This window comes from Oncorhynchus nerka, linkage group LG22, assembly GCF_034236695.1.
Source record: "Oncorhynchus nerka isolate Pitt River linkage group LG22, Oner_Uvic_2.0, whole genome shotgun sequence".
Taxonomy (NCBI): Eukaryota; Metazoa; Chordata; class Actinopteri; order Salmoniformes; family Salmonidae; genus Oncorhynchus; species Oncorhynchus nerka.
Window position 1 is genome coordinate 6,743,038 of NC_088417.1, and position 22,104 is coordinate 6,765,141.

A 22,104-nucleotide genomic window follows, 5' to 3' on the forward strand; every position below is an offset into this window, starting at 1 on the left:
TGGATAGCTAGCTAACAAGCAGCTCATTAGCCTCCTGTAGCTAGCTAGTTTTTTTAACTTACCCACGACCACAAAGAAGCCAATCTTTTGGAGCGAAGCATTGTCAAGAGGAGGCACCACCTCTGGTCAAGACCCACTGTTAAATTGAATATCGCCTGGTTCGGGGGGGGCTCCGGCTGGGAAATAACTTTTTGAACAGTCATCCAACTCAGAATTATAAGTCGGGAACTCTGTCCTCTTTCTAGAATAACATCCTGAAGACCAATGACGTCATGATTTTACCTTGTCCCCCCCCCCCCCCCCCCAGAGTTCCCAGTTGTCTTGGAAAGCACCACGTATCCAGAGAATGACAGACTTTGATGACAAAGTTTGCCCAGGAAGGACCGCCGCACATCCTTTCTGCTCAAGTGAGCACAACGACGTGAGTCCAAACTTGTATATTACACTGCTGCATAAATGGTGTAATATGCCAGGGAGATATGCATACTGTAGCTAAGAAAGAAAGAAAGTAATACTAAGTGTATGTTGTTTAGTAAGCTGTTAGTAGCCCATGTGCCTCACTCTAATAATTTGGTCTATTTTCCACGCTTAATTTCACCTACTGTTCTGACTTGGTTGTGCACATGTAGCCTATAACCTGTTTTGGAGAAATTAATATTGTAAGAGCTTTTATTGTCTGCTTATATGCCCCCTTTATTTATCATACGGTTCTGACTTGGTGTACAGGGAGAATACTGTAGGAACGGCCCATGTTCTGAATTCTGTCGCTGTACATTTCAAAAGTGTTGAAGAAATAGTTATGACTACATCCATCCTAGCTTGCTCATTAATGTCTTTATCGAAATGACAGATTGCCTCTTATACGCTTGTCGTTCCCTTATGCCATAGTTGGAACATCTCAATTGTCAGTGGAAACCACATTTGTTTAAGAAAGTCAGCCATATCAGCTATGTTTGGCTAATTCAGTAAATTAGGTTGAATTAACTGTTTTGCTGCCAGACAAGGCTCCACTGATAGCCAGGTGTAGCAGTGGCAAGGTGTTGGGACTCTGCTGTTGGGACTCTGCTGTTAGCCAGCTTTATGTCGGCCCTAACAGTTTGTGGGCACCGTTTGTCACCATTATAGTGCAATTAATGTATTGTTTAGTGTTGTGTGGTGGCGTTGCTGGCATGCATCCCCAACATTTTTTGTTTGCCCCAAGATGTACAGGCTAAAATCGCCACTGCGTCAGGCTTCTTCTTCTTCTTCTTTGGACTTTATATGGCGGTTGGCAACCAACTTTAAGGTGCATTACCACCACCTCACTGGACTGGAGTGTGAATCTCACTTAATCTTTCAATCACCCGCGTGGGTATATGCTCCTAAAAACCAATGAAGATAGGCGGGACTTGCATCCATCAATGCGTCACAAATAGAATCAAGTTCTATTTTAGCGCCTGGCCATGCAGACAGCTCGTTGACGCGTGTCAGCAGTTTGGATGCAATGATTGAATAACATGTATGTGCACGTTTATTTTGCAACGCCCGTGCACATAACATGAGCGGTGTGGTCATCATGTAGATCGAATATACTTGCGGGGTTGTAGTTGGCGGTTGGCACATAAAACCGACGGTCTGTATACTCCGGACATATAGGGGGCGGTAAAACCGATCACGAACCTTCTAGAGGGTGTGTTAAAATAAAAAACCTCTCTAGCAGCAACGCGCATCGGCTAGATCCTCCCACAAAAAATAAGAGTGACTCGATATTCGTTTGTTGGCCCGTGGTTATGTGTGTGTGTGAGAGAGAGCAGCAGGAGGAAGACTGGTGGCTTTCTTTAGAGCTGACGGGGACAGACAGAAAACAATAACGAATACGTGGTCATACCCGATTCACTCTGCTGCTGACTCGCGCCGGTCAATAAAAGTTCACTTTTGGGAGACGTAAAAATGGGGATTCGCAAAAAGACCAACAAGAACCCGCCGGTGTTGAGCCACGAGTTTATCATCCAGAACCATGCAGATATTGTGTCCTGTGTTGCTATGGTGTTCCTCCTCGGGTTGATGTTTGAGGTAAGGCTTGTCCACAGGTTGGAGGGGTCTGGGATATGCAGTAAGATCTAGCTTTCCAAATAGGCCAATAATGAGCCTAACTATAATGTGTCAACTGGGCAGACAAGATGATTTTGTTCCGTCAAAGTCTCTTGAAAACGGACATGGCTGATCTACTCTTCCTGCTCTAGTGACAAAGTTTTTTTGTTTGTTAGGTTGTCCTTATTGTAATGTTCAAGTAAACGGTAATAGCAGAAGTGTCTTTTGATTTGAAAAGGCGTGTAGTAGCCTAGTTAGATTTAAAACTGTCACCCATCTCTGTCGGGTTGCCTATTGTCTGGTCACTTGTACATTTGAGTAACTTGGCCTACGTCGTATAACAACACAAAAGTGTCGTATTTGGGACAACAAAGTAGCCTAACTGGAACGAGCGTTACATAGATTGTTACATTTTAGCGACCACAAAAACTTCAATTTCGCTGGCTACAATATTGTGCAAGACTGTCCAGAATCGGATACTTTTTTATTCGCAAATAAAGTGTAGGCTACGTGGCAATCACTGGGTGATTGTGAGCTTGTCATCGTTTATAGGTAGCCCCGCTCTTTCGGAAAAAAACAAAGTTAGATCCATAAAGTCCTTAGGATCGCCTATTCCGTTTACAAATTTGAAGAGCTTAGGTTTTAAATTTTTTATTTATTTTTATTGTTGGTTTACACTGAATTATTTTTTGGGGTTTCATGTTTAGCTTTCTAGGTAGGCTACATGAATCATCCTTTACTAATGCTGCGTTAATGTACTAGTTGTAACTAGGAAAGTTTTACTTGCTAACTGGTGGTACTTATACATGTGCTGCGTTCATCCATTTGCAGGTTGTACATTTCCGAATTTCCTAGTTCCGACTTCGACGTGAATGCAGCATAAATTTCAGCGCCAGCATTGAGCTGAGGAGACGCATTATGGGAGTTTGAGTTCTTGTGCCTTGATGTGCTGTTGACATAGTTGTACGAATGCATAGTTATGAATCAGTCTTTCCATATTGATATACGTCTTAATAAAATCCAAATCCCCGGTTTTCCATTCAATCTTATCTGTAGTATTGGATTTAAGGGTTTGCAAGCTCGACATCACATACACATGGCTAGCAGATGTCGATGCGAGTGTAGCGAAATGCTTGTGCTTCTAGTTCCGACAATGCAATAATAATCGAGTAATCTAACCTAACAATTCCAAAACTACTACCTTATACACACAAGTGTAAAGGGATAAAGAATATGTACATAAAGATATATGAATGAGTGATGGTACAGAACGGCATAGGCAAGATGCAGTAGATGGTATCGAGTACAGTATATACATATGAGATGAGTTAATGTAGGGTATGTAAACTTCATATAATGTTTACATGTGTTTCTGTCTGATACTTTGTGGTCTAGTCAGTAAATCTACAGTGCTACCTGGCTTATTGAACTCCACCGTAAGCTACCCACAGAGAGGCCAGAAGGCTAATGAGAAAATCATGCTGTGGTTTGCTTTTAGGCAATGACTCCGATAAAAGCCCCTGGCTGTGTCACAAACGGCACCCTATTCACTATAATAGTGCACTACTTTAGACCAGAGCCAGGCTAAGTAAACGCACCATATAGGGAATAGGGTGCTATTGGGGACTGAACCCTGTGTTTTCATGTCCTTTAATCAATCCTCTCCCTTGTCCCCCGCTGTGATTGCAGGTCACCTCGAAGGTTGCAGTGCTGTTCATCACTGTCCAATACAACGTTACCATCTCTGAAAACGGTCAGTTTAACTTCTTTAGTGGCTCTACCTGAATGTGCCTTCTTTTTTTCTCTTCACTGGGTCAAACAGTGAAGCTCTAAAAAGACAAAGGATCTGGTATGGAGGTTGTATGGAGGTTGTATCTTCCTCTCATTGCTTTCCTAACTTTTTTTTCTGTGACATTTTATTCTGAATGAATTCCAAGTCAACAATTACCTTCCGTTCTTGTCCACCTGTTCTTTAGTGTGTGTGTGTGGAACTAGTTTTCCTGTTATCCAGTATAGAAACAATGACTAGAATCTACAGACTACTTGTAGTTGTTAGAGAATAGAAGTTCTCACATGGCCTACCAGTTCCAGAACACCTTCTTTCAGAGCTTTCCTTTTTTCCCTGTGGAGCTACGTTTAGTCTTCCTGATTTTATAAAAGTCCTCCTGCTAGGTCCTCCTGCTAGGTCCTCCTGCTAGGTCCTCCTGCTAGGTCCTCCTGCTAGGTCCTCCTGCTAGGTCGTCCTGCTAGGTCCTCCTGCTAGGTCCTCCTGCTAGGTCCTCCTGCTAGGTCCTAAGTCCTCCTGCTAGGTCCTAGGTCCTCCTGCTAGGTCCTCCTGCTAGGTCGTCCTGGAAGGATTGGGGCTGGAGTGTAACAGGCCACAATATCAGAGGTCTTGTGTGAGTCCCAAATTGCCACCTATTTCCTAAATATTGCTCTATATTTGACCAGGGCCCATTGGGTAGTGCACTATCAAGGGTACCATTTGTGACACAATCCTTGTCTCATCTCAAGGTGAATGAATGTTATTTTACACACTCCTGCATTTAAAGCCACGAATGACAGGAGGGCTTGTGGAATGATGGAATGTGCTTTATGATATCGGATTTTATTTGAAGAGCTGATAGTCTTATCAGAGTCAGGACGCCCGTCCAAAATACCACCCTATTCCCTTTATATAGTGCACTACTTTTGATTAGAGCCCTATGGACCCTGGTCTAAAGTAGTGCACTATATAGGAAAGAGTGCCATTTGGGACGCAGACCCCTCAGTCATTCATTGTTAACAGGCTGATGTTTGTTGAAGCTAAATTACTACAGTAGCGGGTCAGGCAGGACTTTGGTAGTGACGTTGCTTGAGTAAAACCTTGTGCTTTTAGAGGCTTCGTGAAGCAAATATGTTTAAAAAGTGAGGTAACTTTAGTATAATTGCATCTGTATTCGAGGTCGACTGATTATGATTTTTTTTTTAGACGCCGATACCTATTTTATTGGAGGACCAAAAAAAGGCGATACCGATTAATCTGACACTTTTATTTTTTTATATATTTGTAATAATGACAATTACAACAATGAATGAACCCACTTATTTTAACCTAATATAATACATTGATAAAATCAATTTAGTCTCAAAGTAATGGAACATGTTCAATTTGGTTTAAATAATGCAAAAACAAAGTGTTGGAGAAGAAAGTAAAAGTGCAATATGTGCCAGGTAACGTTTCAGTTCCTTGCTCAGAACATCAAATCAAATCAAATCAAATTTATTTATATAGCCCTTCGTACATCAGCTGATATCTCAAAGTGCTGTACAGAAACCCAGCCTAAAACCCCAAACAGCAAGCAATGCAGGTGTAGAAGCACGGTGGCTAGGAAAAACTCCCTAGAAAGGCCAAAACCTAGGAAGAAACCTAGAGAGGAACCAGGCTATGTGGGGTGGCCAGTCCTCTTCTGGCTGTGCCGGGTAGAGATTATAACAGAACATGACCAAGATGTTCAAATGTTCATAAATGACCAGCATGGTCCAATAATAATAAGGCAGAACAGTTGAAACTGAGAACATGTGAAAGCTGGTGGTTCAATATTCCCAGTTAAGAAGTTTTAGGTTGTAGTTATTATAGGGATTATGAGCATGGACTATTTCTCGCCATACCATTTTATATTTCATATACAGTTGAAGTTGGAAGTTTGCATACAACTTAGCCAAATGCATTTAAACTCAGTTTTTCACAATTCCTGACATTTAATCCTAATAACAATTCCCTCTGTCTTAGGGAAGTAAAGGGCTGTTTGAATGAATGCTTACGAGCCTGCTGCTTCCTACCACCGCTCAGTCGGACTGCTCTATCAAATAGTAGACTTAATTATAATAAACACACAGAAATATGAGCCGTAGGTCATTAAATAGTCAAATCCGGAAACTATCATTTCGAAAACAAAACGTTTATTCTTTCAGTGAAATACGGAACCGTTCTGTATTTTATCTAACGGGTGGCATCCATAAGTCTAAATATTGCTGTTACATTGCACAACCTTCAATGTTATGTCATAATTATGTACAATTCTGGAAAATTAATTACGGTCTTTGTTAGGAAGAGAAACAGTTTGCAACGAGCCAGGCGGCCCAAACTGTTGCATATAACCTGACTCTGCTTGCACTGAATGCAAGAGAAGAGACACAATTTCCCTAGTTAATATTTCCTGCCAACATGCATTTATTTTAACTAAATATGCAGGTTTATAAAAATATAGTTCTGTTTTTTTGTGTGTTTTTGACGTTGCAATGTAATCGGCCATAGTTGGTGTCCAAAAAGGCCGATTACCGATTGTTATGAAAACTTGAAATCGGCCCAAATTAATCGTCCGTACAGATTTAATCGGTCGACCTCTAATCTGTATGCATCTCTTCCATCAGAGGGTCCAGAAGAGATTGTTTTGAACAACTTCTTATCAATGTATATACAGTATAATAAGGCAACTATGAAGGGTTATAAAAGGCTTAGTAAATGCTTTGTGTCTCCCTACTAGAGGAGAGCGTAGTGAACCACTTCCCCCACGCTATGAAGGCTCTTCAGCTCCGAGGCTGCCTACTAGAGGAGAGCGTAGTGAACCACTTCCCCCACGCTATGAAGGCTCTTTCAGCTGCCTACGAGGCTGCCTATGAAGGCTCTTCAGAGGCTGCCTACTAGAGCGTAGTGAACCACTTCCCCCACGCTATGAAGGCTCTTCAGCTCCGAGGCTGCCTACTAGAGCGTAGTGAACCACTTCCCCCACGCTATGAAGGCTCTTAGGCTGCCTACTAGACCAGCGTAGTGAACCACTTCCCCACGCTATGAAGGCTCTTCAGCTCCGAGGCTGCCTACTAGAGGAGAGCGTAGTGAACCACTTCCCCCACGCTATGAAGGCTCTTCAGCTCCGAGGCTGCCTACTAGAGGAGAGCGTAGTGAACCACTTCCCCCACGCTATGAAGGCTCTTCAGCTCCGAGGCTGCCTACTAGAGGAGAGCGTAGTGAACCACTTCCCCACGCTATGAAGGCTCTTCAGCTCAGAGGCTCTATGAAGGCCTACTAGAGGAGAGCGTAGTGAACCACTTCCCCCACGCTATGAAGGCTCTTCAGCTCCGAGGCTGCCTACTAGAGGAGAGCGTAGTGAACCACTTCCCCCACGCTATGAAGGCTCTTCAGCTCCGAGGCTCCCTACTAGAGGAGAGCGTAGTGAACCACTTCCCCCACGCTATGAAGGCTCTTCAGCTCCGAGGCTGCCTACTAGAGGAGAGCGTAGTGAACCACTTCCCCCACGCTATGAAGGCTCTTCAGCTCCGAGGCTGCCTACTAGAGGAGAGCGTAGTGAACCACTTCCCCCACGCTATGAAGGCTCTTCAGCTCCGAGGCTGCCTACTAGAGGAGAGCGTAGTGAACCCCCACGCTATGAAGGCTCTTCAGCTCCGAGGCTGCCTACTAGAGGAGGCGTAGTGAACCACTTCCCCCACGCTATGAAGGCTCTTCAGCTCCGAGGCTGCCTACTAGAGGAGGCGTAGTGAACCACTTCCCCCACGCTATGAAGGCTCTTCAGCTCCGAGGCTGCCTACTAGAGGAGAGCGTAGTGAACCACTTCCCCACGCTATGAAGGCTCTTCAGCTCCGAGGCTGCCTACTAGAGGAGGCGTAGTGAACCACTTCCCCCACGCTATGAAGGCTCCCTACTAGAGGAGAGCAGTGAACCACTTCCCCACGCTATGAAGGCTCTTCAGCTCCGAGGCCTACTAGAGGAGAGCGTAGTGAACCACTTCCCCCACGCTATGAAGGCTCTTCTTCAGCTCCGAGGCTCGAGGCTGCCTACTAGAGGAGAGCGTAGTGAACCACTTCCCCACGCTATGAAGGCTCTTCAGCTCCGAGGCTGCCTACTAGAGGAGAGCGTAGTGAACCACTTCCCCCACGCTATGAAGGCTCTTCAGCTCCGAGGCTGCCTACTAGAGGAGAGCGTAGTGAACCACTTCCCCCACGCTATGAAGGCTCTTCAGCTCCGAGGCTGCCTACTAGAGGAGAGCGTAGTGAACCACTTCCCCACCTATGAAGGCTCTTCAGCTAGGCTGAAGGAGAGCTCTTCCCCCAGCTCTTCAGCTCCGAGGCTGCCTACTAGAGGAGAGCGTAGTGAACCACTTCCCCCACGCTATGAAGGCTCTTCAGCTCCGAGGCTGCCTACTAGAGGAGAGCGTAGTGAACCACTTCCCCCACGCTATGAAGGCTCTTCAGCTCCGAGGCTGCCTACTAGAGGAGGCGTAGTGAACCACTTCCCCCACGCTATGAAGGCTCTTCAGCTCCGAGGCTGCCTACTATGAAGGAGAGGCGTAGTAGAACCACTTGAACCCCCCACGCTATGAAGGCTCTTCAGCTCCGAGGCTGCCTACTAGAGGAGAGCGTAGTGAACCACTTCCCCCACGCTATGAAGGCTCTTCAGCTCCGAGGCTGCCTACTAGAGGAGAGCGTAGTGAACCACTTCCCCACGCTATGAAGGCTCTTTCAGCTGCCTGCTAGAGGAGGCTGAACCACTTCCCCCACCTGAAGGCTCTTCAGCTCCGAGCTGCCTACTAGAGGAGAGCGTAGTGAACCACTTCCCCCACGCTATGAAGGCTCTTCAGCTCCGAGGCTGCCTACTAGAGGAGCGTAGTGAACCACTTCCCCCACGCTATGAAGGCTCTTCAGCTCTGAGGGCTGCCTGAAGGCTCTTAGAGGCTGCCTACTAGAGGAGCGTAGTGAACCACTTCCCCCACGCTATGAAGGCTCTTTCGAGGCTGCCTACTAGAGGAGGCTGCCTCCCCCACGCTGAAGAGGCTGCCTGCTAGAGAGAGCGTAGTGAACCACTTCCCCCACGCTATGAAGGCTCTTCAGCTCCGAGGCTGCCTGCTAGAGGAGAGCGTAGTGAACCACTTCCCCCACGCTATGAAGGCTCTTCAGCTCCGAGGCTGCCTACTAGAGGAGAGCGTAGTGAACCACTTCCCCCACGCTATGAAGGCTCTTCAGCTCCGAGGCTGCCTACTAGAGGAGAGCGTAGTGAACCACTTCCCCCACGCTATGAAGGCTCTTCAGCTCCGAGGCTGCCTACTAGAGGAGAGCGTAGTGAACCACTTCCCCCCTATGAAGGCTCTTCAGCTCCGAGGCTGCCTGCTAGAGGAGAGCGTAGTGAACCACTTCCCCCACGCTATGAAGGCTCTTCAGCTCCGAGGCTGCCTACTAGAGGAGAGCGTAGTGAACCACTTCCCCCACGCTATGAAGGCTCTTCAGCTCCGAGGCTGCCTGCTAGCAAGGAATCCTGTAACGTTCTAGAAGGCGGTGATGTTCTATTTACTAATAGAAAGCGTTGGGGCCGTAACGTCAAGGCTCTATGACCAGGCTCGTGAAGGGATGCGTTCTTTATGTCTCCCTATCAGAGGGCCTGCCAGAGGAGAGTGTGGTGAACCACTTCCACCACGGTCTGAAGGATGTGGCTACGGTCTTCTTCTACATGCTGGTGGCCATCATTATCCACGCCATCATTCAGGAGTATGTTCTGGACGTAAGTACTGGCACTCACTCAAACACACTTCCTATGTTTTTCTGTACATTTCATTGGTTATTATAGTCTTATTTGATAACAACAACAAAAAATCAAACATTAAAACAAATTACAATTCAAGACAACCACGGATCCGTTTGATATTCTGACGGCGAAGTTGATCATCCGACACTGATAATCGCTGATCAGTTTGACCTCGATTGACTCGTTGTCATGTGTCTCTTTTAAAAAAAATGTATATAGAAAATCAACCGGAAGATGCACTTCTCTAAGACCAAGCACAGCAAGTTCAACGAGTCAGGCCAGCTCTCTGCCTTCTACCTGTTCTCCTTCGGATGGGGAACCAACATCCTCATGTCGGTAGGTAGATGTGTGTGTGTGTGGCACGAGCATCGTTATATCAGTACATGGTTTAAACTATTTGTTTACGTGTGTGTGGATGTTAATAGGTGATTTAAAAAAAAAAAATGTAATACTTGACTATTTGTTTACTGTGTATAACTGTCTGTGTGTTTTGAATCTGTGTGTCTGCATTGGGCTCTTGACTTTGTCTGAAAGTGGGGTGGAAAAGCTTGGGGGGGGTCTTGACTTTGTCTGAAAGTGGGGGTGGAAAAGCTTGGGGGGGTCTTGACTTTGTCTGAAAGTGGGGGTGGAAAAGCTTGGGGGGGGACTCTTGACTTTGTCTGAAAGTGGGGGTGGAAAAGCTTGGGGGGGCTCTTGACTTTGTCTGAAAGTGGGGGTGGAAAAGCTTGGGGGGGGGGCTCTTGACTTTGTCTGAAAGTGGGGTTGAAAAGCTTGAGGGGGTGGGGGCTCTTGACTTTGTCTGAAAGTGGGGTGGAAAAGCTTGGGGGGAGGGGGGGCTCTTGACTTTGTCTGAAAGTGGGGTTGAAAAGCTTGAGGGGGCTCTTGACTTTGTCTGAAAGTGGGGGTTGAAAAGCTTGAGGGGGGCTCTTGACTTTGTCTGAAAGTGGGGTTGAAAAGCTTGAGGGGGGGCTCTTGACTTTGTCTGAAAGTGGGGTTGAAAAGCTTGAGGGGGGGGCTCTTGACTTTGTCTGAAAGTGGGGGTGGAAAAGCTTGAGGGGGCTCTTGACTGTCTGAAAGTGGGGGTTGAAAAGCTTGAGGGGGGTGGGGGCTCTTGACTTTGTCTGAAAGTGGGGGTGGAAAAGCTTGAGGGGGGGGGTGTTGACTTTGTCTGAAAGTGGAGGTGGAAAAGCTTGAGGGGGGCTCTTGACTTTGTCTGAAAGTGGGGGTTGAAAAGCTTGAGGGGGGGTGGGGGCTCTTGACTTTGTCTGAAAGTGGGGGTGGAAAAGCTTGAGGGGGGGGTGTTGACTTTGTCTGAAAGTGGGGTGGAAAAGCTTGAGGGGGGCTCTTGACTTTGTCTGAAAGTGGGGTTGAAAAGCTTGAGGGGGCTCTTGACTTTGTCTGAAAGTGGGGTTGAAAAGCTTGAGGGGAGGGGGCTCTTGACTTTGTCTGAAAGTGGGGGTGGAAAAGCTTGAGGGGGGCTCTTGACTTTGTCTGAAAGTGGGGGTTGAAAAGCTTGGGGGGGGGGGGACTCTTGACTTTGTCTGAAAGTGGGGGTGGAAAAGCTTGGGGGGGGCTCTTGACTTTGTCTGAAAGTGGGGTGGAAAAGCTTGGGGGGGGAACTCTTGACTTTGTCTGAAAGTGGGGTTGAAAAGCTTGAGGGGGTGGGGGCTCTTGACTTTGTCTGAAAGTGGGGGTGGAAAAGCTTGGGGGGGGGGGCTCTTGACTTTGTCTGAAAGTGGGGTTGAAAAGCTTGAGGGGGCTCTTGACTTTGTCTGAAAGTGGGGTTGAAAAGCTTGAGGGGGGGGCTCTTGACTTTGTCTGAAAGTGGGGGTTGAAAAGCTTGAGGGGGTGCTCTTGACTTTGTCTGAAAGTGGGGTTGAAAAGCTTGAGGGGGGGGGCTCTTGACTTTGTCTGAAAGTGGGGGTGGAAAAGCTTGAGGGGGGCTCTTGACTTTGTCTGAAAGTGGGGTTGAAAAGCTTGAGGGGGGTGGGGGCTCTTGACTTTGTCTGAAAGTGGGGGTGGAAAAGCTTGAGGGGGGGGTGTTGACTTTGTCTGAAAGTGGGGGTGGAAAAGCTTGAGGGGGCTCTTGACTTTGTCTGAAAGTGGGGGTTGAAAAGCTTGAGGGGGGTGGGGGCTCTTGACTTTGTCTGAAAGTGGGGGTGGAAAAGCTTGGGGGGGGGACTCTTGACTTTGTCTGAAAGTGGGGTGGAAAAGGGGGGGGGCTCTTGACTTTGTCTGAAAGTGGGGGTGGAAAAGCTTGGGGGGGGCTCTTGACTTTGTCTGAAAGTGGGGTTGAAAAGCTTGAGGGGGTGGGGGCTCTTGACTTTGTCTGAAAGTGGGGGTGGAAAAGCTTGGGGGAGGGGGGCTCTTGACTTTGTCTGAAAGTGGGGGTTGAAAAGCTTGAGGGGGGCTCTTGACTTTGTCTGAAAGTGGGGGTTGAAAAGCTTGAGGGGGGCTCTTGACTTTGTCTGAAAGTGGGGGTTGAAAAGCTTGAGGGGGGCTCTTGACTTTGTCTGAAAGTGGGGGTTGAAAAGCTTGAGGGGGGGGCTCTTGACTTTGTCTGAAAGTGGGGGTGGAAAAGCTTGAGGGGGCTCTTGACTTTGTCTGAAAGTGGGGTTGAAAAGCTTGAGGGGGGGGGGGCTCTTGACTTTGTCTGAAAGTGGGGTGGAAAAGCTTGAGGGGGGGTGTTGACTTTGTCTGAAAGTGGGGGTGGAAAAGCTTGAGGGGGCTCTTGACTTTGTCTGAAAGTGGGGGTTGAAAAGCTTGAGGGGGGGTGGGGGCTCTTGACTTTGTCTGAAAGTGGGGGTGGAAAAGCTTGAGGGGGGGTGTTGACTTTGTCTGAAAGTGGGGTGGAAAAGCTTGAGGGGGCTCTTGACTTTGTCTGAAAGTGGGGGTTGAAAAGCTTGAGGGGGGTGGGGGCTCTTGACTTTGTCTGAAAGTGGGGTGGAAAAGCTTGAGGGGGTGTTGACTTTGTCTGAAAGTGGGGTGGAAAAGCTTGAGGGGGTGGTGGGGGCTCTTGACTTTGTCTGAAAGTGGGGGTGGAAAAGCTTGAGGGGGGCTCTTGACTTTGTCTGAAAGTGGGGGTTGAAAAGCTTGAGGGGGGCTCTTGACTTTGTCTGAAAGTGGGGGTTGAAAAGCTTGAGGGGGGCTCTTGACTTTGTCTGAAAGTGGGGGTGGAAAAGCTTGAGGGAGGGGTGGGGGCTCTTGACTTTGTCTGAAAGTGGGGGTGTTGACTTTTTTATTGGCGCCGCTGTCGACATGAAATGTTTCAAATGAACTTGTCTCAGCAGCATATATTTAATGCAGACTGTCTCAGCAGCATATATTTAATGCAGAGAGGGTAGAAATGTCTTATTTGGTGGATATTACTTACCGAGCAGACAGACCTGGCGCCGGGGGGGGGGGGCTGTTGGGAGCGGGTGGGGGGTTCTTGCACTGGAATTGTATTACTTTCTACTTAAATACCGACACTTAGACAGACCATTGAGTACTTTTTGAAGTGACAGTTTGGCTCGATAGTCTCCATCTGCACTGTATCAACACAATGGACAGCACCCTACACACTAAAGCAAGGCCGTTTTGGTAATGAATATAGGCTACGAGCAAGGTCTTTTTGGTAATGAATATAGGCTACGAGCAAGGCCGTTTTGGTAATGAATATAGGCTACGAGCAAGGCCGTTTTGGTAATGAATATAGGCTACGAGCAAGGTCTTTTTGGTAATGAATATAGGCTACGAGCAAGGCCGTTTTGGTAATGAATATAGGCTACGAGCAAGGTCTTTTTGGTAATGAATATAGGCTACGAGCAAGGCCGTTTTGGTAATGAATATAGGCTACGAGCAAGGTCTTTTTGGTAATGAATATAGGCTACGAGCAAGGCCGTTTTGGTAATGAATATAGGCTACGAGCAAGGCCGTTTTGGTAATGAATATAGGCTACGAGCAAGGCCTTTTTGGTAATGAATATAGGCTACGAGCAAGGCCGTTTTGGTAATGAATATAGGCTACGAGCAAGGCCGTTTTGGTAATGAATATAGGCTACGAGCAAGGCCGTTTTGGTAATGAATATAGGCTACGAGCAAGGCCTTTTTGGTAATGAATATAGGCTACGAGCAAGGCCGTTTTGGTAATGGGCTGTTTTTAATAGGTGTATAAACCCAATGTGAATACAGCTGAAAACACACAACTGTCTTGCCACAATAATGCCAGCTAAATGTTGAAAGTAGTAGCCTCGTTATTCATGCAAAACAAAAATACCCCAATAACAACATTGTGGTGGATGTGAGGGCCGCCACCGAGTCAAAGGACCGGGTGGTCTCTCTCTCCGAGGCCAACTTTTTAAATGAAGGTCTTAAATCAGGTCAAGGCCGCAGGGCCCGACGGTATTCCAGGACTCGTATTCACTGTAATTTTCAAACTCTCCTTGTCCCAGTCTGTAATCCCCACACCTTTTTACGATGACCGACATCATTCTTCTTCCCAAGAACACTTAAGGCTTCGTGTCACAATAACTACCACCCTGTAGCACTCACATCTGTAATCAGGAAGTGCTTTGAGAGTTATGGTTATGGCAATATATTAACTCCGTCAGCCCAGACACCCTAGACCCACTCTAATTTGCATACTGCCCCCAACAGATTCACAGATGACGCAGTCTTTTTTTTTCATTTTTTCCACAATTTTTCCGATAGGCTGCAGTGGAGCGGGTCAAGCGCTTTAACTTCCTTGGTGTCCACATCACTGGGTCCTCAATGTTCTACAGCTGTACCATTTAGAGCATCATGACTGTCCCACATCACAGGGTCCTCAGTGTTCTACAGCTGTACCTTTTAGAGCATCATGACTGTGCCTCCGTCCCTCTCCTCGCTCCTCCCTGGGCTCGAACCAGGAACACATCGACAGCAGCCGCCCTCAAAGCATCGTTACCCATGCAGAGCAAGGGGAACAACCACTCCAAGTCTCAGAGCGAGTGACGTTTGAAACGCTATTACCGCGCACCCCGCTAACTAGCTAGCCATTTCACATCGGATACACCAGCCATTAGACTGATAGGCTTGAAGTCATAAACAGCTCAATGCTTGAAGCATTGCGAAGAGCTGCTGGCAAAACGCATGAAAGTGCTGTTTGAATGAATGATTACGAGCCTGCTGCTGCCTACCACCACTCAGTCATACTGCTCTATCAAATCATAGACTTAGTTATAACATAGTAACACACAGAAATACGAGCCATTGGTCATTAATATGGTCGAATCCGGAAACTATCATCTTGAAAACAAGACGTTTATTCTTTCAGTGAGATACGGAACCGTTCCGTATTTTATCTAACGGGTGGCATCCCTAAGTCTAAATATTCCTGTTACATTGTACAACCTTCAATGTTATGTCATAATTACGTAAAATTCTGGCAAATTAGGTGGCCCAAACTGCTGCATATACCCTGACTCTGCGTGCAATGAACGCAAGAGAAATGACACAATTTCACCTGGTTCATATTGCCTGCTAAACTGGATTTCTTTTAGCTAAATATGCAGGTTTAAAAATATATACGTCTGTATTGATTTTAAGAAAGACATTGATGTTTATGGTTAGGTACACATTATTTGGAACTGACCCTGTCTATAGTATGATTACCCTTTCTATAGTATGATTACCCTGTCTATAGTATGATTACCCTGTCTATAGTGGAACTGACCCTGTCTATAGTATGATTACCCTGTCTATAGTGGAACTGACCCTGTCTATAGTGGAACTGACCCTGTCTATAGTGTGATTACCCTGTATATAGTATGATTACCCTGTCTATAGTATGATTACCCTGTCTATAGTGGAACTGACCCTGTATATAGTATGATTACCCTGTATATAGTATGATTACCCTGTATGTAGTGGAACTGACCCTGTATGTAGTGGAACTGACCCTGTATGTAGTGGAACTGACCCTGTATGTAGTGGAACTGACCCTGTATGTAGTGGAACTGACCCTGTATGTAGTGGAACTGACCCTGTATGTAGTGGAACTGACCCTGTATGTAGTGGAACTGACCCTGTATGTAGTGTAATGTACAGTGCATTCGGGAAGTATTCAGACCCCTTGACTTTTTCCACATTTTGTTATGTTACAGACTTATTCTAAAATTGTATTAAATTGTTTCCCCCCCTCATTAATCTACACACAATACCCCATAATGACATCACAATACCCCATAATGACATCACAATACCCCATAATGACATCACAATACCCCATAATGACATCACAATACCCCATAATGACATCACAATACCCCATAATGACATCACAATACCCCATAATGACATCACAATACCCCATAATGACATCACAATACTCCATAATGACATCACAATACCCCATAATAACAAAGCAAAAACAGTTTTTTTTTTTGAAATGTTAGCAAATTTATTACAAATAAAAAATGGAAATATCACATCTACATAAGTATTCAGACCCTTTACTCAGTACTTTGTTGAAACACCTTTGGCAGCGATTACAGCCTCGAGTCTGCTTGGGTATGATGCTACAAGCTTGGCACACCTGTATTTGGGGAGTTTCTCCCATTCTTCTCTGCAGATCCTCTCAAGCTCTTTCAGGTTGGATGGGGAGCGTCGCTGCACAGCTATTTTCAGATCTCTCCAGAGATGTTCGATCGGGTTCAAGTCCGGGCTCTGGCTAGGCCACTCAAGGACATTCGGAGACCTGACCCGAAGCTACTCCTGCATTGTCTTGTCTGTGTGCTTAGGGTCGTTGTCCTGTTGGGGCGAAGGTTCACCTTCCAGTCTGAGGTCCTGCGTGCTTGGCAGCAGGTTTTCATCAAGGATCTCTCTGTACTTGACTCCGTTCATCTTTACCTCCATATTAAAAATCATCCTATCCTGGTGACACTTCTGGAGGGGGGTAGGATTTTAACGAGGAGCTAGCTGGAGCTTTGCAGCGGCCTCTCTGCGGTTTGAGTTTTAAATCCATTGTGGCTGGTGAGAGCTAAATAAGCTCATTTTACAGCTGGAGGCGGGGCATGAGCTCATTTTACAGCTGGAGGCGGGGCATGAGCTCATTTTACAGCTGGAGGCGGGGCATGAGCTCATTTTACAGCTGGAGGCGGGGCATGAGCTCATTTTACAGCTGGAGGCGGGGCATGAGCTCATTTTACAGCTGGAGGCGGGGCATGAGCTCATTTTACAGCTGGAGGCGGGGCATGAGCTCATTTTACAGCTGGAGGTGGGGCGGCGTGAGACTGAGTTGAGTGAATTCAAAATGAAATATAAAAGGCGTATCACGTTATTCACGTAGCCAGCCACACAGATTAGCATTTCTCCTCTCTCTTCTTGTCCCCCTTATGATCATATTTCTTTCTTTCTAATATTCTCGTCCAGGAGAACTTCCTGTCCAACCCAGTGAATCTGTGGGAAGGCTACCCCCATACCTTGATGCCGTAAGTACTGGAGTCAAACCATGTAAACACAACTAAACACAACGCAAACAAGTACTCCCCCCTCCCCCTTTTTTTTTTTAAATGGCCATGTGTACAACTAAACACAATTAAACATTTCCATGTGTTTTCCATATCGCCCCCTAGTGGTTTCCTTTTGTAATGACCAACCACCACTCATCATTTAATTATTATTATTTTTTTTACCTTTATTTAACCAGGCAAGTGAGTTAATTAAGAACAAATTCTTATTTTCAATGACGGCCTGGGAACAGTGGGTTAACTGCCTGTTCAGGGGCAGAACGACAGATTTGTACCATGACAGCTCGGGGATTCGAACTTGCAACCTTACTAGTCCAATGCTCTAACCACTAGGCTACCCTGCCGCCCCATTCTTGGTTCTCAGTTCCATATGTAAACTAATGTCATCTGGTGGTATTTTTGTATAGATGTTAAGGGAAGTAGCTGGGTTTGTTTAAACATACAGGTTGGTACTGACTCTCGTATGGAAGGAGTCTGTTTCTAAATTTTTGTTTCTAAAACAATATGATTTAGTGATTTTTAATTATTCTGAGATATTTGAATGCAAATGATAGCTACTTTTTTGAGGAGAAAGGTTTACTCACTGCGATCTACCTAGTTTAGTTGAATGCACTGATTGTAAGTTGCTCCGGAGAAAGGTTTCTGAAAAATAACCAAAAAATACAAAATGTAAGGTAGAATTTGACAGACTTGGTGTTTTGTTTGTCCTGCTTGTAGGTTTCAGATGAAGTTCTTTTTCATCTGTCAGATGGGCTACTGGCTTCACGCTCTGCCCGAGCTCTACTTTCAGAAGACCAAGAAGGTGTGTGTGTGTGTGTGTGTGTGTGTGTCTCTGTCCTCTCTGTGTGTGTGTGTGTGTCTCTGTCCTCTCTGTGTGTGTGTGTGTGTCTCTGTCCTCTCTCTGTGTGTGTGTGTGTGTCTCTGTCCTCTCTCTGTGTGTGTGTGTGTGTCTCTGTCCTCTCTGTGTGTGTGTGTATCTGTCCTCTCTCTGTGTGTGTGTGTGTGTGTATCTGTCCTCTCTGTGTGTGTGTGTGTGTGTGTGTGTGTGTCTCTGTCCTCTGTGTGTGTGTGTGTGTGTCTCTGTCCTCTCTGTGTGTGTGTGTGTGTGTGTGAAGTTACTGAACTAGAATGACTAGGCATTTCGTGTTTGATTTCCATAAGTTAACATTGTTTAAAAAAAATCATAATTTCAAACATTTGCTTGAGGGCATTAAGCTCACTAACAGAGTGAGTATTTTACTGACATGTGTGTGTGTGTGTGTGTGTGTGTGTGTGTGTGTGTGTGTTGTGTAGGAGGATATTCCTCGTCAGCTGGTGTATATCGCTCTGTACTTGGTCCACATCGCAGGAGCCTACATCCTCAAGTAAGACCTGGTTCACGTCAACATTACTGCAGGTTCACGTCAACGTTACTGTGGGTTCACCTCAACATTACTGCAGTCAACATTACTGCAGGTTCACGTCAACATGTTGTTGTTTATTATTGAGTAGGCCTGCTCCCACGCTGAACTTAGTAGCTTCAGTATGTCCCAATACTTTATCTACTTTTTGGTGCTTTCTGGGGCCTTTTTTTAATCTTACAAAAATAGATCATGGTGATAGCTACTTCTCTATGAAGCGTCTAACGGCGTCCATTTTGTGTCTTCCAGTCTGAATCGTCTGGCTCTGGTCCTGCTGGTGCTGCACTGCTTCGTAGAGCTTCTCTTCCACGTGTCCCGCCTGGTCTACTTCAGCAACGAGAAGAGACAGACTGGGTGAGCGCACACACACACACACACACACACACACACACACACACACACACACACACACACGTCAGTTGAGGTCACACACTGAGTGAGTTGAAGTTGAGTACACACAGCATACTTCAAAGCCCTACAACATGCCATTTTAGCATTTTAGACAAGGAAGTTGGTCTAGCTAGCTACCCTCTCTTAAGGTCTTGAGTAATGATAGTGTTTATATCAATTGGAAAAAGAAGATGGAGAACGAAGGGAGGCAATAGATGTTATGGGCATCTAACGTGTGTGTGTGTGTGTGTGTGTCTCTCTCTTAGGTTTACTGTCTGGGCAGTACTGTTTGTTCTTGGACGGCTGCTCACCCTGTCCCTGTCTGTCCTGACTGTGGGTTTCGGCCTGGCCAACGCTGATCAACAGGTACTAGACCTGGCTATCGGAAACTTCAACGTGCTCTTTGTTCGGTAAGAGAGTGTGTGTGTGTGTGGGGGGGATGACTTGACTAGACCGAGACTGAGCAATATGAACCGCAGATAGGCGCAATGCAAGACTGTAACCTCACACTGTGTCTGACATGTGCATTGCATTTCACGGTGCATTTCACTCTACTGGATCAAAACACCAGAGACGTTTAGCCTTGGTTGTGGTGGAAGTTCGCCAAGCTGTTTAATTTGTGAATTGCTGTGAAACCACATAAATGAATCAACCTTCATGAATCAACCACTTCATGAATCAACCACTTCATGAATCAACCACTTCATGAATCAACCACTTCATGAATCAACCACTTCATGAATCAACCACTTCATGAATCAACCACTTCATGAGTCAACCACTTCATGAATCAACCACTTCATGAATCAACCACTTTTCATGAATCAACCACTTCATGAATCAACCACTTCATGAATCAACCACTTCATGAGTCAACCACTTCATGAGTCAACCACTTCATGAGTCAACCACTTCATGAATCAACCACTTCATGAATCAACCACTTCATGAATCAACCACTTCATGAATCAACCACTTCATGAATCAACCACTTCATGAATCAACCACTTCATACTTTAAGTGTGGCTAACACCTTTTTTTATTTTTATACCCTTCCCCACAGGATCACTGTGCTGGCGACCATCTGTGTGACTCAGGCCTTCATGATGTGGAAGTTCATCAACTTCCAGCTGAGGAGGTGGAGAGAGCAGGCCCAGGCCCAGCCCGTGAAACCCAAGAAGCCCCAAGCTCCCAAGAGCAAGTCCAAGAAAGACAAAGGTGAGCAGAACTACATACCAGAGGATAGTTGCAGAAACCCAGGAAGCAACACTATATTACCCTGGAAGCGACACTATATAGCCCAGGAAGCAACACTATATAGCCCTGGAAGCGACACTATATAACCCAGGAAGCAACACTATATAGCCCTGGAAGCGACACTATATAGCCCAGGAAGCGACACTATATAGCCCAGGAAGCGACACTATATAGCCCAGGAAGCGACACTATATAGCCCAGGAAGCGACACTATATAGCCCAGGAAGCGACACTATATAGCCCAGGAAGCGACACTATATAGCCCAGGAAGCGACACTATATAGCCCAGGAAGCGACACTATATAGCCCAGGAAGCGACACTATATAGCCCAGGAAGCGACACTATATAGCCTAGGAAGCGACACTATATAGCCCAGGAAGCGACACTATATAGCCCAGGAAGCGACACTATATAGCCCAGGAAGCGACACTATATAGCCCAGGAAGCGACACTATATAGCCCAGGAAGCGACACTATATAGCCCAGGAAGCGACACTATATAGCCCAGGAAGCGACACTATATAGCCCAGGAAGCGACACTATATAGCCCTGGAAGCGACACTATATAGCCCTGGAAGCGACACTATATAACCCTGGAAGCGACACTATATAACCCTGGAAGCGACACTATATAGCCCAGGAAGCGACACTATATAGCCCAGGAAGCGACACGATATAGCCCAGGAAGCGACACTATATAACCCTGGAAGCGACACTATATAGCCCAGGAAGCGACACTATATAGCCCAGGAAGCGACACGATATAGCCCAGGAAGCGACACTATATAGCCCAGGAAGCGACACTATATAGCCCAGGAAGCGACACTATATAGCCCAGGAAGCGACACTATATAGCCCAGGAAGCGACACTATATAGCCCAGGAAGCGACACTATATAGCCCAGGAAGCGACACTATATAGCCCAGGAAGCGACACTATATAGCCCAGGAAGCGACACGATATAGCCCTGGAAGCGACACTATATAACCCTGGAAGCGACACGATATAGCCCAGGAAGCGACACGATATAACCCTGGAAGCGACACGATATAGCCCAGGAAGCGACACGATATAACCCTGGAAGCGACACGATATAGCCCAGGAAGCGACACGATATAACCCTGGAAGCGACACGATATAGCCCAGGGAACGATATAACCCGACACGATATAACCCTGGAAGCGACACGATATAGCCCAGGAAGCGACACGATATAGCCCAGGAAGCGACACGATATAGCCCAGGAAGCGACACTATATAGCCCAGGAAGCGACACGATATAGCCCAGGAAGCGACACTATACTAGAATGCTAGAAAATACACGTTGATAATGTGAAAGAATAAGAATATGTCTGGGGGAAGTATATTTATATGTTTATATTGCTTTTATTTTGTTTTAATGAAGTTATTGTAGTTTTTCAGATTCAAGTGAGGAAAATGTCATTATACTGTTTGTTTTTTCTCTCTCTCTCTCTCCATGTACCTTCACTTCCTTCTCTGTCGTTTGCAGCCAATGGACTGAACGGAGTAAGTTCCAACGGAGCTGATTCGCCGAGATCAAAGAAAGAGAAGTCCTCGTAAAATCCCCTCCAACCCCTACCCACCCCAAAAAGACTCCCTTATATCCTGTCCCCCCTCAACCCTCCAACCCCTACCCACCCCAAAAAGACTCCCTTATATCCTGTCCTCCTCAACCCCTCCAACCCCTACCCACCCCAAAAAGACTCCCTTATATCCTGTCCTCCTCAACCCCTCCAACCCCTACCCACCCCAAAAAGACTCCCTTATATCCTGTCCCCCTCAACCCTCCAACCCCTACCCACCCCAAAAGACTCCCTTATATCCTGTCCTCCTCAACCCCTACCCACCCCAAAAAGACTCCCTTATATCCTGTCCTAACCCCTCCAACCCCTAACCCCCTCCA

General features: G+C 46.3%; 1 protein-coding gene across 1 annotated transcript; it reads left to right on the forward strand.

The window, feature by feature from the left end:
• Positions 1–1,729: 1,729 nt before the first annotated feature.
• Positions 1,730–21,792, forward strand: tram1 (translocation associated membrane protein 1). The gene is made up of 11 exons (XM_065006879.1): positions 1,730–2,052; positions 3,760–3,823; positions 9,495–9,619; positions 9,863–9,979; positions 17,035–17,093; positions 17,850–17,934; positions 18,426–18,496; positions 18,782–18,886; positions 19,189–19,332; positions 19,986–20,140; positions 21,691–21,792. Exons 1-11 carry the CDS (start codon positions 1,930–1,932, stop codon positions 21,759–21,761), a joined length of 1,119 nt encoding a protein of 372 aa, XP_064862951.1. The 5' UTR covers positions 1,730–1,929; the 3' UTR covers positions 21,762–21,792.
• Positions 21,793–22,104: the final 312 nt, after the last annotated feature.